The sequence below is a fragment of the Macaca fascicularis genome, chromosome 12 (assembly GCF_037993035.2).
Source record: "Macaca fascicularis isolate 582-1 chromosome 12, T2T-MFA8v1.1".
NCBI lineage: Eukaryota > Metazoa > Chordata > Mammalia > Primates > Cercopithecidae > Macaca > Macaca fascicularis.
Genome location: NC_088386.1, coordinates 112,723,021 through 112,748,094, shown reverse-complemented (window position 1 = coordinate 112,748,094; position 25,074 = coordinate 112,723,021). Strand labels below are relative to the sequence as shown.

General features: G+C 44.3%; 1 protein-coding gene and 1 long non-coding RNA gene across 4 annotated transcripts in view; one reads left to right on the top strand and one right to left on the bottom strand.

Moving 5' to 3' along the window:
* Nucleotides 1-25,074, bottom strand: part of LOC102135060 (uncharacterized) — a 578,423-nt gene that overhangs the window by 449,585 nt on the left and 103,764 nt on the right. The gene's annotated exons all lie outside the window — the stretch shown is intronic.
* On the top strand, nucleotides 5,030-5,662 carry TNP1 (transition protein 1). Its single transcript, XM_005574237.4, has 2 exons — nucleotides 5,030-5,225; nucleotides 5,425-5,662. The coding sequence occupies exons 1-2, from the start codon at nucleotides 5,087-5,089 to the stop codon at nucleotides 5,451-5,453; spliced, it is 168 nt and encodes a 55-aa protein (XP_005574294.1). The 5' UTR covers nucleotides 5,030-5,086; the 3' UTR covers nucleotides 5,454-5,662.

The following is a 25,074-nucleotide window of genomic DNA, read 5'->3' as shown; positions in this document are numbered from 1 at the left end:
GTTAGTGGCTAGTGGTCAATGTGAAAACTTTATTTAGAACCCTCTGAAGCATACAATTTGAATTTTCTTTATGCACCATTATACCATGTAATTTTATTGTTAGTGGGACTTGGAAAGATAAAAGGAACAGAAATGATCAATTTTCAGAAGTCTGAAAATAATTAAAAGCAAATGAAAGTTTGAATGCTCTCAAAATGAGAACTTGAAAGTTGTCCAGAGGTCATCCAAATTCATGCTCTGCCTCTAAAAAGGACTACTTTTTTCCAGTTCTCCCTCTTTAATATTAGGTTCCTTCACTGTGATCATAGCATGCATGCATGAAAGAAAAGGCTAATAGAGTGGAGACTCAAGGACAGGCTTGTTTTTAAGTCGAGTAGGGAAGGCACTATGGTGCAGCAGGCAGTCCTTGGCCTGGGGTCGGCAATCTTGTCACTATCCTGGCTCTTCCACCGCCCAGGTGTGGCCCCCGAGATAAGCCTCTTGGCTCCCAAAGAAGCAGGACAAGGTAGACCCTAAGAGCCTCCCATGACCATTGCTCTTGTGATAAATCTCTCACTTTAAGCACCCCAATCTCTCTCCTGAAAAAAGCAGAAATTGTTTACTGAAAAACAATTTGAGAATGCAGCAGAAAGAATAGGAGAGAAGCCTGATGGAAAAATGGGAAGGAACACCACCATATCTTCAGACAGACTCCAGGCCATCCTCAGAACCAAGATGCTGCCTATACCTCCAGAACTGGATGAAAAAAAGGTGTATGGAGTTAAGATCCTTCCCCCATTTTGCTCTGCAAACTACCCCTAGGCCTTGGTCTCTGGCCTCTTCTTATTCCCTACTGAAGACAGTGAATGTGTTCTGAGTTCAGAGAGCTCTGCCCCTTGGTGAGGCACCTCTGTCAGCCACTTTCTCCTCCTCCAATCTGTCCCCACGCCCCTTTGGCCTGTTCGAACAGCAGCAGCAGCAGCAGCAGCAGTAGAGAAGACAGGGTGTGCATGTGAACAGGGTAAAAGGCCCCCGCTTTCCAGCCGAGGTCAACATCTGGAGAGACTTAGATTTCAGAGAGGGATTCAGACTGAGTCATCGACATGTGTAAGGACTGTCAGCAACTTTTCCATGTTCCCTCTTCATAAGCCCCAAGTCTCAGCCTGCTGGGAAGATCCAGCCCTATGAAGGCATCCGCTGTACTCCCCGGGAAAATTAATGGAATGAGTTTGAATTGGAGAGGTGACATGGAATCTAACTAGAGATCTGACTTCCAAAACAGTGACACCCTAAGCCTACCTTTCCTAACCTAGGAAAGGGACCAGTGAGAGCACTGGCCCCCAAGCCCTTTCCTGCACTGCAACCCAGGCTACCCATCTAGGAGATACAGACACCATCCTGTCCATTTACCTGTCTCCAGGCAAGACATCCCTGGGCCCCAAGAAAGAAAAGGCTGATAGTGTCTCTTCTCAAAAGGCCAGGAATTTAGTTATCTCTCTTTCTGTGCCAACAATGATCAGAACATAGTCATTTCCTTTCATCAAGGGGAAAAAAAGTTAAGTCCCACCAGGGAAGCTAAGGTATGAAGGAAACAGGTTTATGGGGCTGTCCCTGTTAGTCCTATGCTGAGTTATTTGAAGTCACTCATATGTCCTCTCTGTGCAAAGATAGCAGGAAAAAAAAATGATGAGACAGTCAGCAGACTGGATTAACAGATGGTTCTCAAGGAAAGGCCTCATCCTGGACCTGCTAAGGGTTAGAAGTAGCTTACTGGGCTCTATCTAAATTGCTGCTAGCTTGAGCAACAGTGGGGCAGAAATGGAAAGAGAAACAGAGACAGACAGCAGTGGCCAATGCTCAGCTCTGCTCCGTCCTCCCTCCAGGAGGTCCGATACAGGAGCCAACCCAAACAGCCTCCACACACCCCCGCCTTGAGTGGCCTGTGAATCGCCTACCCCGTCCCCCACTGGGTTTTCTGCTGGTCAAGTTTCTCAGCATGGGTGTCTGGAACCAGAACTGCTCCTCAACTCTGGGCAAAGGGGACTTTTTTGTTTGTTTCTTCATCAGTTCCCAAGTCTGGCTGTCTTCTTCCCTGTGATCTCAACTTCTCCTTGGCACAGCAGGTCTTTTGAGGGTGGGAGGGACTGAGGAGAGAAATAGTATCCAATCTTCAGGACCATCCAGAAAAATACCTCTAAAACCAAAGAGGCCAGTTCCTCTGTAAACATTATAGCCAATGGTGTCAGGCATGAGAGGCGGGCACAGAGCACCAGAGGACCTGTTGTGAGGACAATGTCTTCTCTCTTCCCTGCCTAGAAATGCCCCCACTTGTGCAAAGTCACTGTGATTGTGTTGAACTATCCTCATAATACACCAAAGCAGCTAGACTGAACACATATTTACTGACCACCTAGTGTGGGCCATGCTAGTACCTGTGGAAAATGCAGTAGAAATAAAAGGTACAGTCCCTAACGAGAAGGAGGCTATCACCAAAGTCAGATCATTTCAGAGATCACCTAGCCCAACCTGCTTATTTATAGAACAAGGGAGCTAACGTCCAGAGAAGTCCAGTGAGGACCAGAACGAAGACACACCACCTCCTGTTGAAACCAGTCTAACACACATGGCTGGCAATGCAGGCATAAAACACGATTTCACACAATTAGGGTTGGTTGTCTAGACTTTAAAGCCAAGGTCATATGGATAATAAACTCTGAAGAAGTTTCAAAGGACAGTGAAAATTTGGTAAGTTGGGAAGTCTTCCTTAGAGATGTGGGACAAAGTGGGAAGGAACAGGATTTAGAAAAATAAAAGGACTTTTTATTCACTGACCAAATGCATTTCACAAATATTTACTGAGCTTCTATTCTGTGGCAGGACTGATTAACTCCCAGGGAATATTCAGTGGTGAGCCCAATTTCTCAATTCCTGCTTTCACGCAGGTCCCTGCTCTCATGGGAGCAGGTTTGTAGAGGAAACAACCAGCCTTGAGTGGACACAGAAGGTCTGGAGTACCAACAAGCAAGCCAGTAGTCTGTTTTATAGAACTGCTTCTTTGTGTGAATAAAAGTCACCAACAAATCACCAACAGAAGGTCTCCAGAGAGACCTGCCTGGAAGAGGAAAACGGAAAGTGACACATATGGTGGCTATTCAAGGAATCTGGGTTTCAAAACACAATTTGCCATCTATAGATATCAGAAAACCAGGGAGTGGGGCTTGAACTACATTCACTCTTCTATTCAACCAACTTTTGCTAAGGATCTCCTGCACACAAGATGCTCAGTTCTTGAATGAGGATAATGGCAGTGGAGAGAGAAGGAGGGACAAATGGAAGAAATAGCAAACAAGTTCTATAGAAATCTGAATGAGGCGGGCACAGTGGCTCACGCCTGTAATCCCAGCACTTTGGGAGGCCAAGGTGGGTGGATCACCTGAGATCAGAAGTTCAAAACTAGTCTGGCCAACATGGCGAAACCCTGTCTCTACTAAAAATACAAAAATTAGCTGGGCGTGGTGGCATGCCCCTGTAATCCCAGCTATTCAGGAGGCTGAGGCAGGAGAAATGCTGGAACACAGGAGGCGGATGTTGCAGTGAGCCCAGACTGTGCCACTGCACTCCAGCCTGGGCAAAAGAGCAAGACTCAGTCTCAAAAAAAAAAAAAAAAAAAGAAATCTTTTCAAAAGCATTTACTATGAGGTATAATGGAGGAAAAAGGAAAGGCTGGATGACTTATACACCAATAATCCTTCAATATATCTATTTGTAAGTGTCAAAGGCACTTCAAAGCCAGTATGTCATACCAAGTACATGATCATCACTCTCCCCATGTCTGGCCTTTATCCCCAAGAATGGCACCAGCATCCAGATAACTGCATTATGCAGAAACAAAAGCCACACCCTTGACACCATCTGTTTCACCTCCCAAATCCAATCCATTACCAAGTCTTGGTCTCTTGTCTCCTTTATATCTCAATTACCCTTCCTGGCCAGACCTAAGCCATCATCAAATCTTTCTCTCTACTGAACCATTGATGTTGACAGTAGCATCTCCCTTTACACAGTTCCTCCAGTCAATACATCACCCAGTTGGCACCCTCTAATCTCACAAGCCATCCTCTTAACATTTTTAAGTCTTCCCAATGTACTTGATCATGGTTTGATCTCTCTCTCTCCAACCTCATCCTGTACCATGCAGGGAGTTTCCCTCTGTCCTTCTCCAGCCAAAATGACTCCCTAAGTACTTATTCACTGACTTATGTAGACGCCTATGAATGGCTTTCTCCCTAGTGGGCTGAGAGTTCCACGAGCACAGTTTCTACCTGTTTTTATCCTCCACTGATTTTCTACCACCTAAATGTATGGCATATGCTATGTGATCAATATCTGTGACCAAATTTTAAAAAACGATTAGGTTAATTGTTCTGAACCAGAGTCATTTTGTCCCTCACTTCCCCAGCCTCCCGAAGAAACAGGTGGCAATGTTTGGGAATATTTTGGGTTGTCACTAGTGTCCAGTGGGTAGAGCCCAGGGACGTTGCCAAACATCCTAGGATGCACAAGACAGCCCACCAAAAGTTACCCTGCCCATTGTGTCAATAGTGCCTAGACTGAGAAATCCTGACCTAGACGAAAAAGAAGGAATATTTCTATTTTGATCTTATTGAATTGGGTTCTCTAGAGTCAAGTCCTTATAGAAATATATTTATTATCTCCGGATGCTGTGAGAGACTTAAACAGTGATGCATACACACACACTCAATGACTGTTACATTTCCTACAGGGAGGAGAAGCATATTCGAATGGTCTCTTGTACTCCTCCAATGCCTGGCACAGGGCTGGGATTCGGTTGCTCAATAACACCTCTGGGAAAGCCTCACTTAACATCAAAAGGACCTCAAAACTAAGGGAAACCCTTGAGCTGCATGAAAAGGACCACCTTATTTCACATATATGACCAAAGTGCAGCAAAGGTGAGTGACAGCACAATAGAGCCCCGCCCACCTGCTGAGCCACGCCCCTTCCCTGTCACAATGGCCAAGCCCTTAAATATCCAGACTCCTGGCCCCCGGGCCTTGCAAAGCCCCTCATTTTGGCAGAACTTACCATGTCGACCAGCCGCAAATTAAAGAGTCATGGCATGAGGAGGAGCAAGAGCCGATCTCCTCACAAGGGAGTCAAGAGAGGTGGCAGCAAAAGGAAATACCGTAAGGGCAACCTGAAAAGTAGGAAACGGGGTGATGATGGTGAGTGAGGAATGGGGAGGAAACTGCCAAACTTAGGCACATATTGCTGCCAGGCCCTCCCTCTTGGAGGCAGCCCTCACAGGACCCTGAAATCTTGGCCTGAGATTATTTCCAATAACTAAATGCAGATTTGAGCAATAAGAGTATTGATGGGAATGTTCTAATTGCGTCTCTGTTGCAAACCTGTCTTTTCCCACAGCCAATCGCAATTACCGCTCCCACTTGTGAGTCCTCAGCGGGCTCTGCCCTGGTGCACTTCACACAGCACCAGGCAGCAACAAGAACAGCAGAAGGGGGACTGCCAAGGAGAACTGATGTTAGATCAAAGCCAGAGAGGAGCCTATGGAATGTGGATCAAATGCCAGTTGTGACGAAATGAGGAATGTATATGTTGGCTGTTTCTCCTCAACATCTCAATAAAACTTTGAAAGCAGAAATGTTTCCTTTGATCCTTTGGTTGAAAAGACTTGAGTTCCTGAGCTAGGTGGGTTTGGGGAAGAATTGGCTAGTGTGAAACCATTAAATGTGACTTGGAAAATATCAAAAGTAATTTGTCCTCCAATTCCCTCCCACGGTGGTCCTACTCTGGCCACACACTATCACCATATTTGTCTTCGTCCCAGTGTGCTGTCTCCCTCCCTGACATGGAAAGGGAGAAGAGATAAAAAGGGAGAAATGCATTCATTAGCATAAACCAAAGGATTCAAGCTGTTTTTGTTAGAGCTTAAACCAAAGGATGCAAGCTGTTTTTGTCAGAGCTTATATCACAGAGGTGTTGAAAGCTAAACTAAATCTAAAGACTTGGCCCGGAGATAGAGATCATTTGGAGGAGCTTTTAGAAGCTCTTAATTCATTGATCATATGGGCAGGATTAGCAGGCTAAGAGATGGGAACACCTTCTGGACAGAGATCAACATGCTATTTGTAAAGGATCCTATTAGTAACAGTGGAAGTGATGAGAGTTTAGATTTCTTTAGGTTATTTTGGTAGCTATGTTGGGCTTGAGGTGGGCAAGACTGAAAAGTGGGATATTGCCTCGTAGCATGACTCTGTCATAAGCCTTAGTCCAGTGTGCCTGGAAGTAAGAATTGTCTCAATCTGAGTAGGCCTTATTAATCATTTGAAAGAACTGACTTTAGGGATAGAGCTGGTTCTGCTCATTTAGGAAATTCCTAAGCCCTCACTTTACCTTGTCCCTGAGTTGTAACACAATTTATGTCTCTGGTCAAGGATATGACATTCACCCACTCAGAGGTGGATCGTATTTTTCTTGTGTTTCCTGTTGCCTCAGAGGTAGCTCCAGGGTAGAAATGAGACTCATATTTAAACTCAAGAACCAGCCACCCACATGGTTTCTGGGGAAGTAACCAGGAAAGGGTATAAGCAGGAAGGAATGAGGGGGCATGAGGTTAGACACGAAGTTTCCAGCAGTCAGGGGTGTGAGACATGGGAAGAGGACACTATTAAGTCTGAGCCTCATGCAAATGTGTGGGTACCAGGATGTTGGGATGAAAAGACTATTAAGGGGTAGCAAGGAGTGTTCCTGTGGGTCAGAAATCTAGAAATGCAATAAAAAACATGTTCATTTTTCAGATAAGTCATTTTACTTGTTGGGGTAAAATATTTCAAGTCCTCACTCTTCCATAACCCTAAGAAAAGAATGCACATGCTGATTCAGTGCTGTTTTCAAGTTCATGTGAAAAACATCTCTGCTGACCATCAGGCACACAGATACTGCAAAGTTTCCCATTGTCAGTTTCCCTTTTTGTCAAATAGGGATAGGGAAAATGCTTCATAGCCCGGATCCTCCATGGTTATGTCTATTTTACCTCCTAAATGTAAGCTCAGATTAGTCTCAAATAATCCTGTGTGTATCCATAATGTCACTGAACGAAGCTCTAACTTCTTAGAAGTTTGCACATTTCTGATCTGGATTCCCTCCTTCGGAAGCTCTGAAAGAACTCATCAGCCATGGCTCTCACCCAGCTCTCATGCCCCCTGGGACTTTCTCTGCCTCTGTACAAAATATAAATGCTCCTTGCAACATATGAAATCTATAAAATAAATCCAAAAAGTAAAAATGGTTTAATTATTTTAATGTGCTTTTGCTGCTCTTGCTGTAAATTCTTTTAAACTTAGCCTTATAGGTTGGGTTCTCAGGGAGCAGAGATGGAGTTTGAATGCAAGATGTTTATTAGAGGTCAGTACTTGAAGAGAGAGGCTGCATGGTTGTACAGAAGAAGGAGCCGAACAAACCATCAGGCAGTATAGCCAGGCCTTCATACCCTTTATACCCTACCCGGCTGGGCTGCGCCTGTAAGAAATGGCATTTCCCTGCTGAGGCAGACTCAGAAGGGAGCATCAGCTGGAGGTTGCTTGGTGGACCACACACCTGCAATCTGAGCAGCTCACCTCGGTGTCTATTACAATTGCTCTCTGGATCATCTGTATCTTTCAGCTTCTGGTCCCCATCTTCCCCTTCTGCCTCTTCACAGCTTGCTGCCTTGCCACTTCCTGCTATGACTGTGTGTCGTGAGTCTTCAAATGCTCTTGTGCACAGCTCACTTCTTGTGGATTGCCAATTTGCACAAAGATGACCTCTCCCATAGGACAAAGTCAACAGTCAGGAACAAACTAGAATACCATGATGCTGAGTGTGCAATATTTACTTCCCTCAGGAAACTTGTTATGATTAGGGAGCCACAGATCCCTGCAGATGGTCCAAATGAAGACTTTGTCAAAGGGATTATTTACAGAGAAGAGACACCTAGAGCCTAGCAATGGGGTCTTCAGACCCTTAGGACTGAGAAGGAAAAAGGGCAAAATAGCACGACAGGAGCCCATTGACAGCCAAAACTGTGTGTGGGGAGGAATGGTTGTGAATGGACCTCCTGGTAAAATCTGTACTAGGAGGATCACAGCTGTTGTCAGGCTCAGACACAGGGAAGAAACATTCCGACATTTATCTAATCTCCCGCTGCTGCTCTCATTGGCAAAATTCAGAAGTCAGCAGACAAGAGACCCCAGGTGACACAGAGCATAAGGGCCAGCCCCCTGGGGCATCAAAGAGCTGAGAGTGTTGGATAAAATCTCCAAAAATCCAACAGCGATAGCTGACACAACTTTGTAGACAAAATCTCTTCTTTCCTTGGACTCCTTAGAAGTTTGCCATTTTATCAACCTGCTTATCTCCTCCCTTATGCTGTCATGGACCAAAGTCCCTTCAGAAGCAAATTGTAGACAGACAGAGTGAGAAGAGAGACTCAGAACAGTTACACGGAGCTCCTGAATCCTCACCTTAAAAAACTTGTTTTCATGTTATTTGCATGACGGTATTATCCCCAAGCCAATACAATGCAATGTTCTAATACAGTGTTATATCTTCACAATACTCTAAACACTGAAATAATCTAATTAATCATTAGGACAGGCATGTGGTGAACAGCCCAAGACTAGCCAGAACAGACAGATCCTCGCCTGATGACTTCAGCCTCTGCCCTCTTAGGTTGTGAAGGAATGGTAGCCGCCCGGAAAACTCTGCTTTGCACTAGGAACATTTTCCAGACCCACATATTGGAAATTTTTCAACACTGGCATTGACTTAGTCTCTGTACCCCAGGAATATTCATTCTGTCCTTCTGTTTACAGTTCCTATAGGCCCAGCACCTACAAGGTTTGTGTACGGGTTTTTGACCATGGGGACGCTCTTTCAGAAAATCCAAAGGCCTCACCCCCTGTGTGCTTTTTCTCCATTTCCCTAACCAAGGAGGACTTTGTTTCCTTCCCCTGTTTTCTCCAGAATGCTATGTCCTAAAGTCATCACTTGTTTGGACTTTTGGAAAAGTGAAAAATCAAAAAAAAAAAGAAGAAGAAGAAGAAGGATCTTGGCCACAAGCCCTTTTGGGTCACCTTGACCTTCATGTGAGCTAACTTGGATATGGGGCCTCTGCTCCACTGGCTTCAGAGCCCGATGGGAGTGGCGAAGCCAGAGAACCCATGTGTGGGTGGAGAAAACCCCAAGGAGCTATGGGGAACACAGCCAACTCCCACCTTTCACCCAGCCTCCTTCAGATGACCCTTGGGTGGGACCTGCATCTGTGCAGCTGCAGGCAAACAGGAAGTTCTGGAGAAACGCTCAGGGCTATGTTAAGGAGGTGAAAGCCCAGAAAAGGCAGCAGGGAGGAGACTTTGTGCTCTGGGGGTAGCTGGTGCAAGCCAGACATGGCCTGGGGCTTGGCTGTTGGGGTCACCCAAAGGTTCTGTCCTTTGAAACAAGAGAACGGCAGCAGCCTGAAACCTCTCTCACTTTCTGGCTTTGCAATCTGAGCACTCACTTCCAGGCCTACGCTGGGAGAAAACCCAAACAGGGAAGGGTCTTAATTCCTGACCTCTAGGAGCAATGGGTCTTGGTTCCAGGTTGATCTGCCTCACTAGGCTGTACGTGAGGAAGCTGGCTATTTCAATAAAGCCTGCCTCTCCTCATGGCTGGCCCCACCAAGCCTCTCTCCATTCTCTCCCTATCCCTCCCATGGCACTCCAAACATGAGCTTTCTCCTGCAGCTGAGCCCTCCAGCCATTCCTGAGCTCAGCGTTTCAGAAGTAGTTAGCATCAGGGTACAAGAGGGTTGAGAATCAAAACCCAGGGGCCTGACTCCTTCTGAGCCAACTCCTCTGGCTTTGTTACCTCAATTGACCTATTAGTCCTGCCTCATTTTAAGCTTTGCACACCTCCTCTCCTGCAACTGGGACCATTTCATCTCTTTCAATGGCCCGGCATTATCATCGCTATAAGCAGGCCTGACCTCAGGCAGAAGGCAGTGAGGCAGCATGACACAGGATGAAGCAGAAAGGCACTGGGGTGAGTGGGTCTGCGTCTGAATGCCCACTCTCTAGCTGTGTGATCTTAGGTGAATTTCATAACCTCCATTAACTTCATCTTCCATATCTGTAGAATGCCAGTCGTAAAATCTACCTCTCAGGTGGCTTGTAAGAATCTAAAATGCTGTAAATTACAGGCCCTGAGTACATTGCACGACCCCTCATTTCTCTTTCTGGACTGGTCTTTTAGGGATCATTGTGCCTGTCTGATCTTGACTCATGACTGCTTCCCAGATCTTAGTCTCAGGATACCACACCAGAGGAGGAGGACCCCACACTTGAGGACAGATGTCCCTGGCGGTGCCTGCCTGCTCAGCAAAGAGCTAGCCCCAGGCTCCCATTGTGACCTAGCACTTCAGCCTCTCCTGATCCTTTTGTCTAGGCCAGATCCTAAGATCAGAGAGTACCTACATCTCCCTGGGGCTTGCTTTCCTCTCCCATAAAAGTTAGGAGTTGGGGATGATCTTATCCCTCTACCTAGACTGTAGATTCCTGGGAGCGGGAGGCACGGCACTCACAAGTGAGGGCATCAGAGTCACATCAAGACATACAAACAGCCATGGAATCTTGGGAAACAAATCAATGAGTCCACCTCTTAAAATATTGTAAAACATAAAATCTGAGTATGAATGTTGGTGAAAAGGACCAAGGATGGATCAATAAACCCACCAATTAGCACCATACTTATCTTTTTCCATTAGCACTGGCAAGTATCTTTAAAATTAATTAGGTATGAAGTCCCTGAGTCTAACCCACACAGGTTTTTACTAAAAAGATGTAAAGAGCTTGAATTTCACCATCAGCAGGGATCATCCTCAAAAATGCTTTAGAACAAAAACTTTTCTAAAAGTTGAAGGAAGGATAGAGTCTTCAACAGGCCTAGAAACTGAACCTTTATTTGTTGAAGTTCCCTTCAGGAACACAGAAGAACAACACTACACCAGCTATACAATAATACTTCTGCAACTGTATGTGCATAGAATCACCAGGGGATCCTGATAAGATACAGACTCTGATTCTGTATGTCCAGGGTGGGCCTAAGAGTCTGCATTTCTGAGAAGCTCCCAGCTGGGGCTGATGCTGCTGGTCCAAAGACCAGAGTGAGTAGCAAGGACATAAGAATACTCAATGGGAAGCTCTCTCCAAACTTCCACAACCATTCATTACCCCTAACTGAACCTGAGCTGACTTCCCAGGGATATCAGACAAAAAAATGAAAGAAGAGATAAGAAACTGCTGTGAAAACAGTCAGGCTTCTCCCACCATGGCCACCACTGGACTCTTGAAAGGGGATCTCTGGGTTGCTTGCTTGTTTGTTTGTTTTTTTGTTTTGAGACGGAGTATCGCTCTATCACCCAGGCTGGAGTGCAGTGGCGCAATCTTGGCTCACTGTAACCTCCGCCTCCCAGGTTCAAGCAATTCTCGTGCCTCAGCCTCCCGAGTAGCTGGGACTACAGGCGCGTGCCACCACCCCCAGCTAATGTTTGTATTTTCAGTAGAGACAGGGTTTCACCATGTTAGCCAGGCTAGTCTCATACTCCTGACCTCAGGTGATCCACCAGACTTGGCCTTCCAAAGTGCTGGGATTATGGACGTGAGCCATTGTGCCCAGTCAGATCTCTGTTTTCACCACATGACCCTTTCCTTTTTTTCCTTTTTTTCTTTTATGTGCTCCCCTATGCTACAGATCATGAGCCATATCATCCCCAACCTGCTGCTTGAAATGTGCATTCGTTTGCAGAGACAGATTCCAGCTCACTTAGAAGTGGGGTGGGGTGGGGAGAAGATGATATCTATTAGAAGAATGTGGAAGAGCTTAGGGAATACGAGGAAAAGCTGAACAACTGGGCCTCATAAGGGGAGCCAGGCAGGCATCAGATGGGGCCTCAAGCCTACCCTGCTGTGATTGAAATGACTGATTGTTTCTCATTCTTACATCACTTATGCTAAAAATTCAGAGTCCCAGGAGACAGAAAATGATGACCACACTTGTGATGCTATGGAGACAACAAGGGTTGGTCCTAAAAGGAAAATTGAGAGACTAATACCAAAGATGGGTATATGCGTGTTGATCAGTCAGATATGATGATATCCTCTACAGATACAAGAAACTATTTCCCTGCAATGCAAAGAATTCCAGGGTACCGGTGGCAAAGCATAAAAACAGCACACAACAGCCACTTTCTTGAACCCCTAAATCTGTGAACACACTTATAACATGCAGTTTTTTTCTGTAAAATGGCTATCTTAGCACAAAGAATTTGTTTAGAATACATAACATACATTTTACTTTTCACCACCAGAACCAGTTCATTCTCAACTCCATTATTTTCCCTGTCTAGAAAGTTTTACCACATCAGGAGAGGTAACAGCAAATGGGGTAGGAAGGAGGGAGTCACGGAACACTGAACTGCAGGTCTACACGCTGGAGGGATGGCCAGGCTCATTTGCTAGTGAGCATGTTTTATATTCATGCCACAGCAAAAAGAAACGTGCCTGGGGGTTATAGACTCTTTATAAGAGTCCAGGATAAAGGCTGTGATGTTCTTGAAAGCCAAGAGTACAATGGCATAAAGGTGTGGTGGTTGGAGGGGACCCTGGCCTCAGGGCACTCATCTGTCCCTGCCTAACTCCTAGCAAGAAAAGACCCCTCTTCCTCTCCTTCCACTCCGAACAGCCAGGAAGCAAGACATGCTCTGGCTTATTCAGCAGACAGAAGCTCCTCGGGGTTGAGGTCTGTGGCTCGCCAGCCTGGGATCCACTGGGCGCATGCAGCTACCAAGCACTGGAAAGAGGGTGAGTTTGAATGTCAAAGTGCTCCTATTATAACAGACACACCAGCAACCAAAGGCACCTTGCAAGAGAAAGAGTGTCAAATATCTCATTCATAATTTTTTACATTGATTACATGTTAAAATAATATTTTAACTATATGAAGTTAAATCAAATAATGAAAATCAATATTTACGTTTCTTCTTTGCTTCTTAAAATGTGGCTGCTAGAAAAATTGAAATTACAAATATGACTTGCATTATATCTATTTCCATATTTGGATAGAGTTGGCCTAGGCTGCCCTAGGTGTTAACTCCTCATTCCACACACTTTCTGCACTTCGCACTTAGAGCAGTGCCTACTAGCCAGGCCCTGTGCTAGACAGAGCCCATTATCTCCCCGCACCTTTCCTCTCTCTCTGTCTCCTTCTGTCTTAGTTTAATCCTATAGGTCTAGATGTGTAGGAGGTGATTGCTGAGGCACTGTTGTGATGTTCTTGTTGTTCTCATGCTCATCCTTGTTGCCTTTGATGGATCTATATGATCACCTTATCTGGAAGTCTGGAGGCAAAATTGTTCACCACTGTATATCTAAGGTCCTTATGAATGGGCTCGAAGTTGATTGGTTTATAAGCATATAAAATGAAACAGAAAATGTGTTCTTTTTGATATATGAGGAAGTTTTCTATGTCACACACAGAGGAAAGGATAACTTGACACCTAATTTTCACCATGATCTACTCACACCTCTGCCTTTAACTCTCTTTCTCTCTCTCTCTCTCTCTCTCTCTCTCACACACACACACACACAAGCACACACACACACAGACAAAAAGTAGAGAAGAAAATATCAAGACACACAAACACACACACACAGACAAAAAGTAGAGAAGAAAATATCAAGGGAGTGGTACTCAGCTTTAAATTCTATGTTATTTCCCATGTATTATTTGAAAATACTAGAATTTCACTAATTTTACATTTAAGAAGAAGAATGACAGCAATACTCATAAAACACCTATACCAGATACTCTCCTAAGAGCATTATATGTATTAATTACTTTCACTCTCATCACAGTCCCATGAAGCAGATACGATGATGATCTCTACTTTAGAGACAAGAAATGTTTCCAAGGTCACAGGGCTAGTGAGCAGTAGAGTTGGGGTAGAGCAAGTCTGTCCTTTCTCTGTGTGCTTAACAACTAAGCTATGCATCTGTGTTTTACAGGCAGAAGAAATGAAGCCTGGAGATTGAGAAAGATGCACTCAACATGGCTCGGTAAGTGACAGAGGCAAAACTAGAAATCTGTGCTCTATTGCCCTCCCTCCACCCCCACAAATGCTGCCCCACCCCACCTCCCCATCTCTCTACCCGCAAAACCAGACTACGTCATTGTCTGAAGTGAACGGGGGTTTTGATAGCAGACCTAGGATGCTTAGGGGTAGAAGACAAGGAGGAGAAGACAGACGATGTTTCCCATATCTCTTGATCTGATAGAGACAGGGCCAGTTGATTCAAACCCTAAGTAACAAACTATAACAGAAAAACCCAGCAGCCTGATTCAAATCCTAAGTAACAAACAATATCAGAAAAATTCAGGCTTTCCCAACAGCCTGTTCTAGACTCAAACCTTACAACAACAACTTAGCAGTTATATAACCTTGAACAAGTTATCTAGCTTCTCCGAGTGCTGTCATTTGCTCTGTAAAATTGAGTTAAGAACAGCTTCTAGGACCAGCATGCAGATTCACATGGAATCCACATACAAAACAATTTACACCACACCCAGTACCTCCTGGCTACTTGATAAACATCAGTTCCTCCCCAGACCACCCTGACTCTTCTCAAGGTTAGTTGGAACCAAACAGGGACCCTTGAAATCTCTGCCAATGGGTCTATCATGGAGGACAATAAGTGTGTAGATCTAGAGAGTTGCCCCAGGAGCAGAGGAGCAACCTCCACACCGGTCACTGCATAGCAAGTCGGGCAAGGGTTACCACCGAGACATCCACCCCACAGCCTCGCTCTGTGTTGCTAGAAAGAAAGAGGATTGTGGGCTTTCGCTTGAGTCACAGAAGCCCTTTGTGTCTCCCCGGAGAGGGGAGGGTGGGACCTCAGACTAACGGAACAGTGGTGGGCGGGGTGATCTGGCAGCCTCGATTTCATCGAAGAAAGGCTGGCTTGATGCCCAGCCTGGCGTGTTGCAAGGCCAAAGGTGGAGGTACCCTGTGAGGTGGAGACAGGTGTGGGGGAAAAGCAATGACTTGGAAAAAGGAGATGCCTCATTCTTATTTATTTTAGATTGCATTTTAACTAAGTAAATTCCATTTTTAAGACTTTTTGTGCTTAAAGGGAGCCCATTTTCCATGCCCCGGTTTCCTCAACAAAAACATAGGAACTCAAATATTGTGGAGCTCAGAGGACACTCCCAGGCCCATCTTTTCTATCTGCCAGTAGGCACCACAGACGGCTCTCACTCCTACTGAGCAGATGGAAAACAAATGGGTGAGACCCCAAGACTCCCAGAGACTAGAAAGCACCTTCTCTTTCTAGGCCAACTTGACCTTCCATGGTTTTGGTTGGAAGGAAACTAGGCCAAAGACCAAAAGGAGGCTCCCTTCTGGAAAAAGGCCTCTTCTGTTTCTCACTATCACCTTTCTCTTTGAAATTCCTCCCAAATGTTAAAACCTAGTTCCAAGGATCTTTTCCTAATCAACCCAGGCAAAAATGAATAGGCTTTATCATCTCTCAATTCCTGGCTCACTGTGCACGCCCTTCTAGAAGTCCTCACTTTCTACGAATACAATGATATTATAGCTGCTAAGGTCTCGTGTTCCTAATGGAGTATAATTTCCCTGAAGACAGAACCATTATCAGCTCTGTCTCATCCACGTGGCTCACAACAGGGCTTCTCAGGCTGGGATAATACCCTCCTTACTAACTCAGGGCTTATTGAATGTCTACCCTATACCCAGACTGTATTTATAGTTTCCCACATTCATCCAGGATGACAGCCACCGTTCCATAAATGTCTGTGGAGTAAGAGCCCCTTACACTATAGACTGGTGCTTGTATAGAATGAGTGGTCCAGGTACCAATTTCACCCTTCAATGTATATGCCTGTAAGGTGAGCAGGCATCAAGATCCACACGAAAGAGACAGGTTTTACCATGGGTGTGCTGAGTATCTGAAAGATACTCCCAATTTTATTCATTCCACAATGCCTCAATTCTAAATGTAATTATTTGGCCAAAGAGTGTAGAAGAGGGCTCCATTAACCCAACTGCTACTCCAGGCCTGGACATCCCATGAGGACAGGTAGTGTGACGTTTTGTACTCTACTGTCTCCAGCCTCTGGTAAAGTGCCTGCACATGATAGTTGCTCAACAAATATGTGTTGAATAGATGGACAGATGGAGTTGATGCTGCTGACAAGCAACCACATACATCTTAAGAGGAGGATGAGAATGAAGAACATTGCAGTTAGAAGGGACTGTGAAGTTTTGCAAGACCAGCCTCTTATGTTTAGATTAGCAAATGAGGGCCAAGGTCACATGATGGAGTAGAAAGAGCACTGAACCAGAGTTTGGGAGACCTGGAAGCATTAACTCTGACAAAAAAAAAAAAAAACTCAGAAAAAGGAATAGTCAGTAGGGGTGCTGTTGGGGAAGCAGTCCTTGCCATATTACCACCACCACCCCTCCACCAATCAGGTCATGTGCTCTTAACACATGTATGTTTATGCTCTCCAAAATCACATTTCACATTCTCAATTCTATTCCTATGTAATTCTCTATTTGTAAGCTCCATGAAGCTTGCAGTGGGGGGTCATAGTTTTGGTTTGTTCTTTTCTCACTGGCCATGGTATCCCTAACATCCACCACCACAATTTAGTTACATATTAAATATTTGTTAAACACAAGAAGTTATTAATTATACATTCCTTCTCAATTGCATGCTAAATTTTTCATGCAGTCTCTAGTGGCGCTCATTGCAAATGCAGCCACCCTTGTAACTGTAAAGTTGCATTTCAGAAAGCTGATCAGAACTGAAGGGGGTTGAATTCGGCCCTAGAAAGCTGCCAAAAACCAGAAAAAGGCATGGCTATTGGAGCAAAATCGATTCTGCCTTCAAGATGGATGGGGTGTCTTTCAAAACTCAGACTGACACTAATCTGAGCTGGGATTGACAGACTTGCTCCAGGGTGCTAGGTCTGGGGAAGAAGGGAATGCAGAAGATTCTGCTAGTGGAACTGAGAGAATAAGCAAACAGCCAGCAGTAGCCAAGTGGCAGCTGGGAGAAAAGTTTGGACCTCAATTTGAGAAGGTTCGTACCTACAACGCCGTTGGCAAGAACTGGGTATCCTCCAAACTCAGGACCAAGAGAGGTAGAAGAGTTAGCCAAAGACTGATGCGTAAGCCCTGTCATTTTTTATTCCATTCTGTGTTAAGTTGACCCAGTTATGTGCCTATAAATCGTCCTTCCATATATAAATTGTGTATTAAGATGTTGAGCTCCCATCAGAAAATTGAGAGCCATTTCATGAATTTGGTTTATCATCCAGAAAGACTTTAGATTTAGAACATGAGTGATAAGGTAGATCATGGTTCTAATGTCTGGTCTGAGCAAGAAAAATGTGACAAACTAAACAAGGCAGCCAACAAGTCCCATAAACTGGGAGAGGAACCCTGGGGCTATGTCTGGGGTGTCCAGGAAGAAATTCCAGCTCTAAGATTTTTGAAACCTTTGTGTGTAGAAGTTGAAATTTAAAAACAAACAAATAAACAACAACAACAAAAAAACACTTCAAGAGCCAATCTATAAAAAATGCAAATGAGGCTGGGTGTGGTGGTTCATGCCTGTAATCCTAATAATTTGGGAGGCCAAGGTGGGTGGGTCACTTGAGGTCAAGAATTCAAAACCAGCCTGGCCAACAGGATGAAACCCTGTCTCTTCTAAAAATACAAAAAAATTAGCCAGGTGTGGTGATGGGCGCCTGTAATTCCAGCTATTCCTGAGGCTGAGGCATGAGAATCGCTTGAACCCAAGAAGTGGAGGTTGCAGTGAGCAGAGATCACGCCACTGCACTCCAGCCTGGATGACAGAGTGAGACTCTGTCTCAAAAAAAAAAAAAAGAAAGAAAAGAAAAGCAAACAAGCAAAACGTTGGGCTCAGAAATTTCACCTCTAGGCATCTGCTATGGTTTGAACATTTGTGGCTCCTCCAAAATTCGTGTTGGAACTCAGTCCCCAATGCAACAGTATTAAGAGGCAAGGCCTTCGGAAGGTGATTAGGCCATTAGGAATCCACCCTTATGGATATAATTAGTGCCTTATAAAAGGGCTGGAGGGAACGAGATAGGTCCCTTTTTGCCCGTCTACCTTCTCCTATATGATGACTCAGTGTTCATCTCATCCAGAGGACCCAGCATTCAGGACACCATTATGGAAGCAGAGACTGGATCTACTAGACACCAAGTCTTCTGAGGCCTTGATCTTAGACTTCACAGCCTCCAGAACTGTGAGAAATAAGTTTCTGTTATTTATATATTGCCCAATGTCAGATTTTTTTTATAGTAGTATTTGTTCTAAGCCCAAAGTTTTGCTTGTTTGCTTTTTTTTTTTCTTTTTTGAGACAGAGTCTCACTTTGCCAACCAGATGGGAGGGCAGTGGCATGATCTCAGCTCACTGCAACCTCCACTACCTGGGTTCAAGAGATTCTCATGTCTCACCCCTCGAGTAGCTGGGATTACAGGTGCCCATCACAACACCTGGCTAAGGCAGCATCTATTCTAGAGAAATCATTATATCTCTGCACAAAAAGTGTTCCATAATAGTCATGGCAGGATTTAATGTTAACAAGACTCTTAATATATTTATTTAACTAATAAAAATATACTGCTGCAAAGTCTAATATAGGCTTCTCCATTGAAGTACACCCTAAGGGACTAGTCAAATCAACAAAATTACATCTGTACCATGATACATTCTATAGCAATTTAAAAGTAGATATGTGTATGTGTGTGTGTATGCATAGACACACACATATACATATGCTCTGATATGGAAGATTTCCAAGTCATATTACTAGGTAAGCAAAAAACGTAAGAAGCAAAACAATACATATAGTATGATCCCACTTAAATTTAAGAGGATAAAAGTTTTCATATTTAGAAATAAAGTGGATGAGTGTGTGTCTATGTGGTGTGTGTATCTATATGTGCATGTGTATACATATATTTACAAGCACACATACACACACACAGTTTTGTACATTTTTTTATGTCTGCACCAAGCTGTTGACAGTGATCATTTCTGGGGGGAAGAGTGAAATTAAGTGGTGAACAAAGAAGACTTTTGATCTGTCTATATTGTTTGAGTTTTATTACACATTACTTCTATAATTAACTTTTTTAATTTCTTCAAGCTGCAAGCAATTTTTATCTGGCAATAAATGGAAACACCACCAGTCTTTTAGCATAGAGAGTTTCTTTGTTCTGCGGAAATTTCCCAAATGAGGCTTTTGATGATATAAAAGGACTTTCTTCGGTGCTCAAGATGTGGTTTCCAGGAGAAAAGGTTATTTTGGGGGATTAATATTCCCTGTGTTAACATGTCCCTGTGTTGGGGCAGAGCAGACTGGACTAGGAAGTTTGTAAGGACATGTGACCTAGCTGAGAAAGGAACGAAAACCCAGAGGGATGGCAGGCCACTTATGTCTCCCTCAACAGCGGCATGCTCAGAGTTGGGGCCCTTGTGGTTAGAAGTTTGAGGATGAGAGGCCTGAAATATTTTCATTCTGTCTTTCATCCAACTCTGGCTGCAAGCTGTGCTCTTTCTGTGTGCAGATAACTAAGTAAAGCCCCAAGTCACAAGACACCCTCTCTCTCTCTGCCCTGTGTGGAAACTCTCCTGCAGACCAAGGATTGGTGGTTATTGTGAATGGCATTGTTTCCATTGTATTTTTCAATAGGTCATTACTGATATGCAATAAAGCACTAAGCCTTTTTAAATATTTATTTTGTATCTGGCTACCTTAATAATCTCTTATTAGTTCTCCTGAATTTTCAGCTCATTCTCTCCATTTTTTCTCGGTATGCCATCTGTTATGGGTTGAATCGTGTTCTCTAAAAGGTATATGTTGAAGCCGTAACCCCTAGTCCTTCAGAATGTGACTGTATTTAGGGTTAGGATCTTGAAAGAGGGGATTAAGTTCAAATGAGGCTGTTAGAGTTGGCCTTAATCCAATCTGACCGATGTTCTAATAAGAAGAGGACATTTGGGCACATGGGGACAATCATGCAGAGACAACAAGAGGTGGCATCTACAAGCCAACAAGAAAAACCTCAGAACAAACTCAACCTGCTTTCTCCTTGATCTGGGACTTCCAGCCTCCAGAACTGTAAGAAAACCAGTTGTTGTTGCTTAAACCACCCATTCTGTGGTATTTTGTTATGACAGCCCTAGCAAACCAATACACCATCATACAATCAGAAAATACTCAGAATTTTGGCTGCTCTTCCCCATAGTTCTGCCACTTATTTCTGTTTCCTGCCTTATCCCATTGGCTACCATATCCATTCTTTTAAAGTTTAGGATGCAGTGCAAGACGGGAAGTCCTTATTTGACATTCCAATAGGCCTGTTTTTATTAACTAAGGCACTCAATATGAAAGAGCTAACTTCAAAAGGTATTACATGTTGTTCAATTAATCCTAAAAAGTTGACACTGTCATCCTGGTGACTAGATCAGCGGACTGAGGTTTCATGAGGGTAAGTGACTTGTTTTGGTTGAAATTCAGACTCCAGCTTTCTCTAGTTTCTAAACTGAATTCCTTGCTTACTCTATCTTATCACCAAACAATTGACCAACAATGAAAAAAGAAATTGTAAGTATTTATTAATCAATGTGATGATTGCTTCTTTCGAAGTCTTACATTGTCCTTTCTGCCACTAATGCTTGCTTTCCCTTCCTTGGTGGGAAGAGTGTTTTCTCTAAACGAAAGGCTGGGCAGAATAGCTGTAGAACAGAATGCACACTTCTTAGGGCTGCCTTCCCAGTCCTCTCTGCTATATGACTGCGGGAGGCAGCAAATATTAGCAGGAAGTATTTGGTATGGTGGCAGCTTCCAAAAAGATGGTTCCTGCCTCTGCTGTTCAGGAGTGTGGGCTATACAGAGTGGCTTACTTCAGTGAATGAGATACAGAAAAAGTGATGATATGTCATTTCCAAGGTAAGGTTAGAAAAAGACTGGCTTCAATCTTGCTCACTCTCTTTTGCACCCTCACTTATCGCACTAATGGAAGCCAGCTACCACAATGTGAGGGGCCACGTGGAGAGTGATGCATGGCAGGGGACTTAGAGAGGTCTGTGGCCAACAGCCAATGGGGAACAGAAAACCCATTCCAACAGCCTTCAAGGAACAGCATTCTGACAAGTGAGCTCGTTGAGTGGACTTAGAAGCAGACCTTCTCCCATTAAGCCTAAATGAGCACACAGCCCCCTCCTAACACCTTGAGTGCAGCATTCTGAGAGTTTGTGAGTCAGAGGACCCAGCTAAGACACAATCATTTTTCTATCCCATAGAAACCATGAAATAATGCGTTTATGGTTTTAAAATCACTAATTTTGGGGTTAATTGCTTGCACCGCAACAGATAATGAATAAGTTCAATTTGGAAGTGAAAGGACCTGGGTTCCAGTCTCACCTCCATCAATAGTTTACGACGAACCCTTAGGCTAGTACTTTTCCCTCTCTGAGAAGCTGACAGCTCCTCTCCTGTGAAATGAGGAATGTGACAGATAGCTCTAAATATCTCTTCCAGCTCTCAAACTTTATAAGCCTCTTGACACAACATCCTAAATCTTTTCCTATGTCCCCTCCTACTCTTTTTCTCCCCTTTCATGTGCCCTTTCCTTCCAGGCCCCCTGGCCTCTACTTGGGCTCTGTCATCCCTGCTCTTTCCAATCCTGCAGTGGAAAAGAGAAAATCTTCCTGGGGAAAGAGGTCCAGCTCCATGGCCCAGCCCAGGACTTTAGTGGAACTTCAGAAGCTAAAGACAAAAGGAAGGGATGCCGCTGCAGTCTGTGAATTTCTCCGTGACACAGACATTCACAGGCTGCTGCTAACTGCACACCTCAGCTCTCAGCCCTCAGTCTCCTCTTCAACTTTTAGGAGACTCATGTCATATGTTCTTCCATGTTCCCCCAAAGGAAGCTCCAAGAGGCTCTCAAAGCCTGTCACCTGACTTCAGACAACACCTGGGCCCCAAATCAGCCCAGCACAGTAAGTTCAGCAAATGGCATCTCCGGAGACCGGGGTCTTCGGCATAGAATGCTGACCTGGTGCTTTCTCCAGAATATCTGGTCTGGTTCCAGGGGAAGCAATTCACAGGCCTGAGGAGGAGGCAAATGGACCATCTGGAGGGTGGGGACTGGTTTGGGAGCAAGCGCTCTGGAGTTCAACTCTCTGTAATGCCGCCGGATTGCCTGGGTGACAAGGAGCAGGTTCCCAGCATTAAGCCTCAGTTTATATTTCTACAAAATAGAGAGAAATCCGTGAAAGATTTCTACCTCTCCTAACACATCTGCACCCACATTCTACAAACCTGTCCTCACAGACTTCTCTTCAACACCCCCAATCCTTCCTTAGAGGGCCCCCAACCTCTAAGAGACAGTATGAGGGGAGAGTGCCGGTTTCCTTAAAGACAGAACACATGGCAAAGGAAAACCACTAGTGAAATTTAAATACAGAATCTCTCCCTCCATTGCCTTCTGGTTCTGTTCTCTTGAGAACACTCATCCGTGCAGCCCAATGTAATAATGAGCAGGTCCTGGCAGCTGTGATAATAGTCCTTGTGTTCTCCAGAAGGGGAAAATGAGGTAGAGAAAAAGAATTAACTTTTTTAACGCATTTTAATTATTTTTTTACTACACCTGCATCTGTGAAAGGAATCTAAAAGGCTGGGTGATTCATTCAAGTTCAGAAGACTGCGTGCCAGAGAGGCAGTGCACCTACCTGCTGACTCTTTCGACTGCGTGTAAGAAAGAAAAAACACCTGACTCAAATAGCTTAAACTTTAAAAGGGGCTTATTAGCTCACCTAATTTTAAAAGATGAAAGGTATGCTGGCTTCAGTAGTTTCACTTGGAATTTTTTCTCTTCCTTTATCTCTGTTCTAACTTCAACTTCATCTTAACACTGGTTCCCCTACTGTTCTTCAGATAGCTGCCAGCAGCCCCCAAGGCTATGAGCTTCCTCGTTCACATGGAGAAGGAATGTAGGAGCTTCTTTGCTCCAGCATTCACAACAAAAGTCATGAAGTTCACTGGGACGTGACTAGCTTAAACCACCCAGAGGTCATCATTATTGGAGACTGGATATGCTATCTGACTGAGCTCCCCACTGAGCCAACAGCAAAAGAAGCTTCCCTGAACCACTTGAATTCCCAAATAAAACTGGAGGCCTCTGGGGAAAAGGAAGGCAAAATGGATACTGGGAACATAACCAATAAGAATCTGCTATAGATACAAAGAGGTTCTTCAAGTTCAGAACCTCAGGGTTTTAAAGTGAATAATAGCCATACTACCCACCCTTCCTGGACCTCTGGATGATGACAGAAAGTCACACCCCACCCAGACAAGTGTGCCCATGCACACACATAGACACTTATCCTCTTTGGAACCCAATTCCTCATCTGGAACATGAAATGTTAGAATAGATCATCTCTAACTGATGGTCCACTTCCAAGATCCCACGACTGTATATGAAGCGGATGTGTCCCCGGGCTCCCAGAATCCACATACAGACCTATGCTGGTTAGTTCTTACTACAGACCCAACTCTGCTCTTCTTGGGCCCAGGGGTGCTCCTAGAACCTATCTCTATGAACTCTGTACCAGGGCACTCTTGCCAACTGGCTCTGGTTTGGTTTGGCCAACAGAAGACATCAGCTTGAGATGAGGAGTTGGGAGGAAAGACATTTGAACTGTCTTTCTTTCTCCATTCCTACTTTGGGCCACATTTCAGTAGTGTCTGTTCCTCTAAAACCGGGCAGCACCTCCTCTACAATTCCAGCTCTCACTGGGATTCTTGTAACACTGATCCCTCCCCTTCCCCTCTAAGGCCAAAGTGTGTCCATGGCGTTCTATTGTTGCTAATCTCTAGGTGCCTTGGCATTTCTTATTGGTTTCTTTAAACCTGTCCACACCGTTGAAAGTAGTGCTTTGTTGGTTTTTTCATCTTTTTCTTTTTGTTTTCACTTGAACCATTTGAGTTGAACTCTGGAACCTGACTGATACATACTTTATCAGTCAGTGCAACATTCTTGCATCCCACTTCAAACATGCTTCCAGGCAAAAACAAACAAACAAAAAAATAAACACTAAGGATTCCTTATTCTTATACATATGTGCACACACATGGAGACGGAAATAAATGGGTACTACCCTAGGGATACAAATAGATTTTAATTTCTATGACAATACTGCCAAATTGGTAGCACCCGTCAGGAACACTGAGTTGAGAAGGATTCTGTCTGTGGAGTAGGCTGAATAGTGGCCCTAAAAATGACAGACCCACATCCTAAAGCCCAGAACCTATGAATGTGACCTTATTTGAAAATACGGTCTTTGCAGATAATTAAGGATCAAGATGATGTCTACTAGGATTCAGGGTGTACCCTAAACCCAATGACTGATCATTGAGAGAAAGGCCAACACAGATTTGAGACACAGAGAGAAGTTTGTGTGAAGATGAAGCACAGATTGGAGTGATTCATCTACAAGCCAATGGCTCCCAACAGCCCCAGAAGCCAAGAGAGAGGCATGGAAGAGAGTTGTCCTCAAAGTCTTCCCGAAGGAACCAACCCTGCTGATATCTTGATTTCAAACCACTGGCCACTGGCCTTCAGAACTAAGAGAATACATTTCTGTTTTAAACCAGCAAGTCTGTGATAATTTGCCCAGCAGCCCTGGGAAGCTAATCCAGTCTGCACCTTAACTTAGCTGAACAGAGTCCCATGCAGAGTCCGGGGCAGGAATCTACCGTCACTAGGCTATCCAGTTTGGACTGCTAGGAGAGCCACTGGCTTGTGACATCTGTGCTCCAGTGGGCTTCCTTATGAAAATGTTTGTATGTGGGCATTCTAGACTCCAGGAAACCAGTGAAATGCAGAACATATGGCACTCCAGAGAATACTAA

Coding starts and splice junctions, on each gene's coding strand:
- TNP1 (XM_005574237.4), top strand. CDS start 5,087: ATGTCGACCAGCCGCAAATTAAAGAGTCATGGCATGAGGAGGAGCAAG. Junction 5,226..5,424: donor TAGGAAACGGGGTGATGATG/GTGAGTGAGGAA, acceptor CTTTTCCCACAG/CCAATCGCAATTACCGCTCC.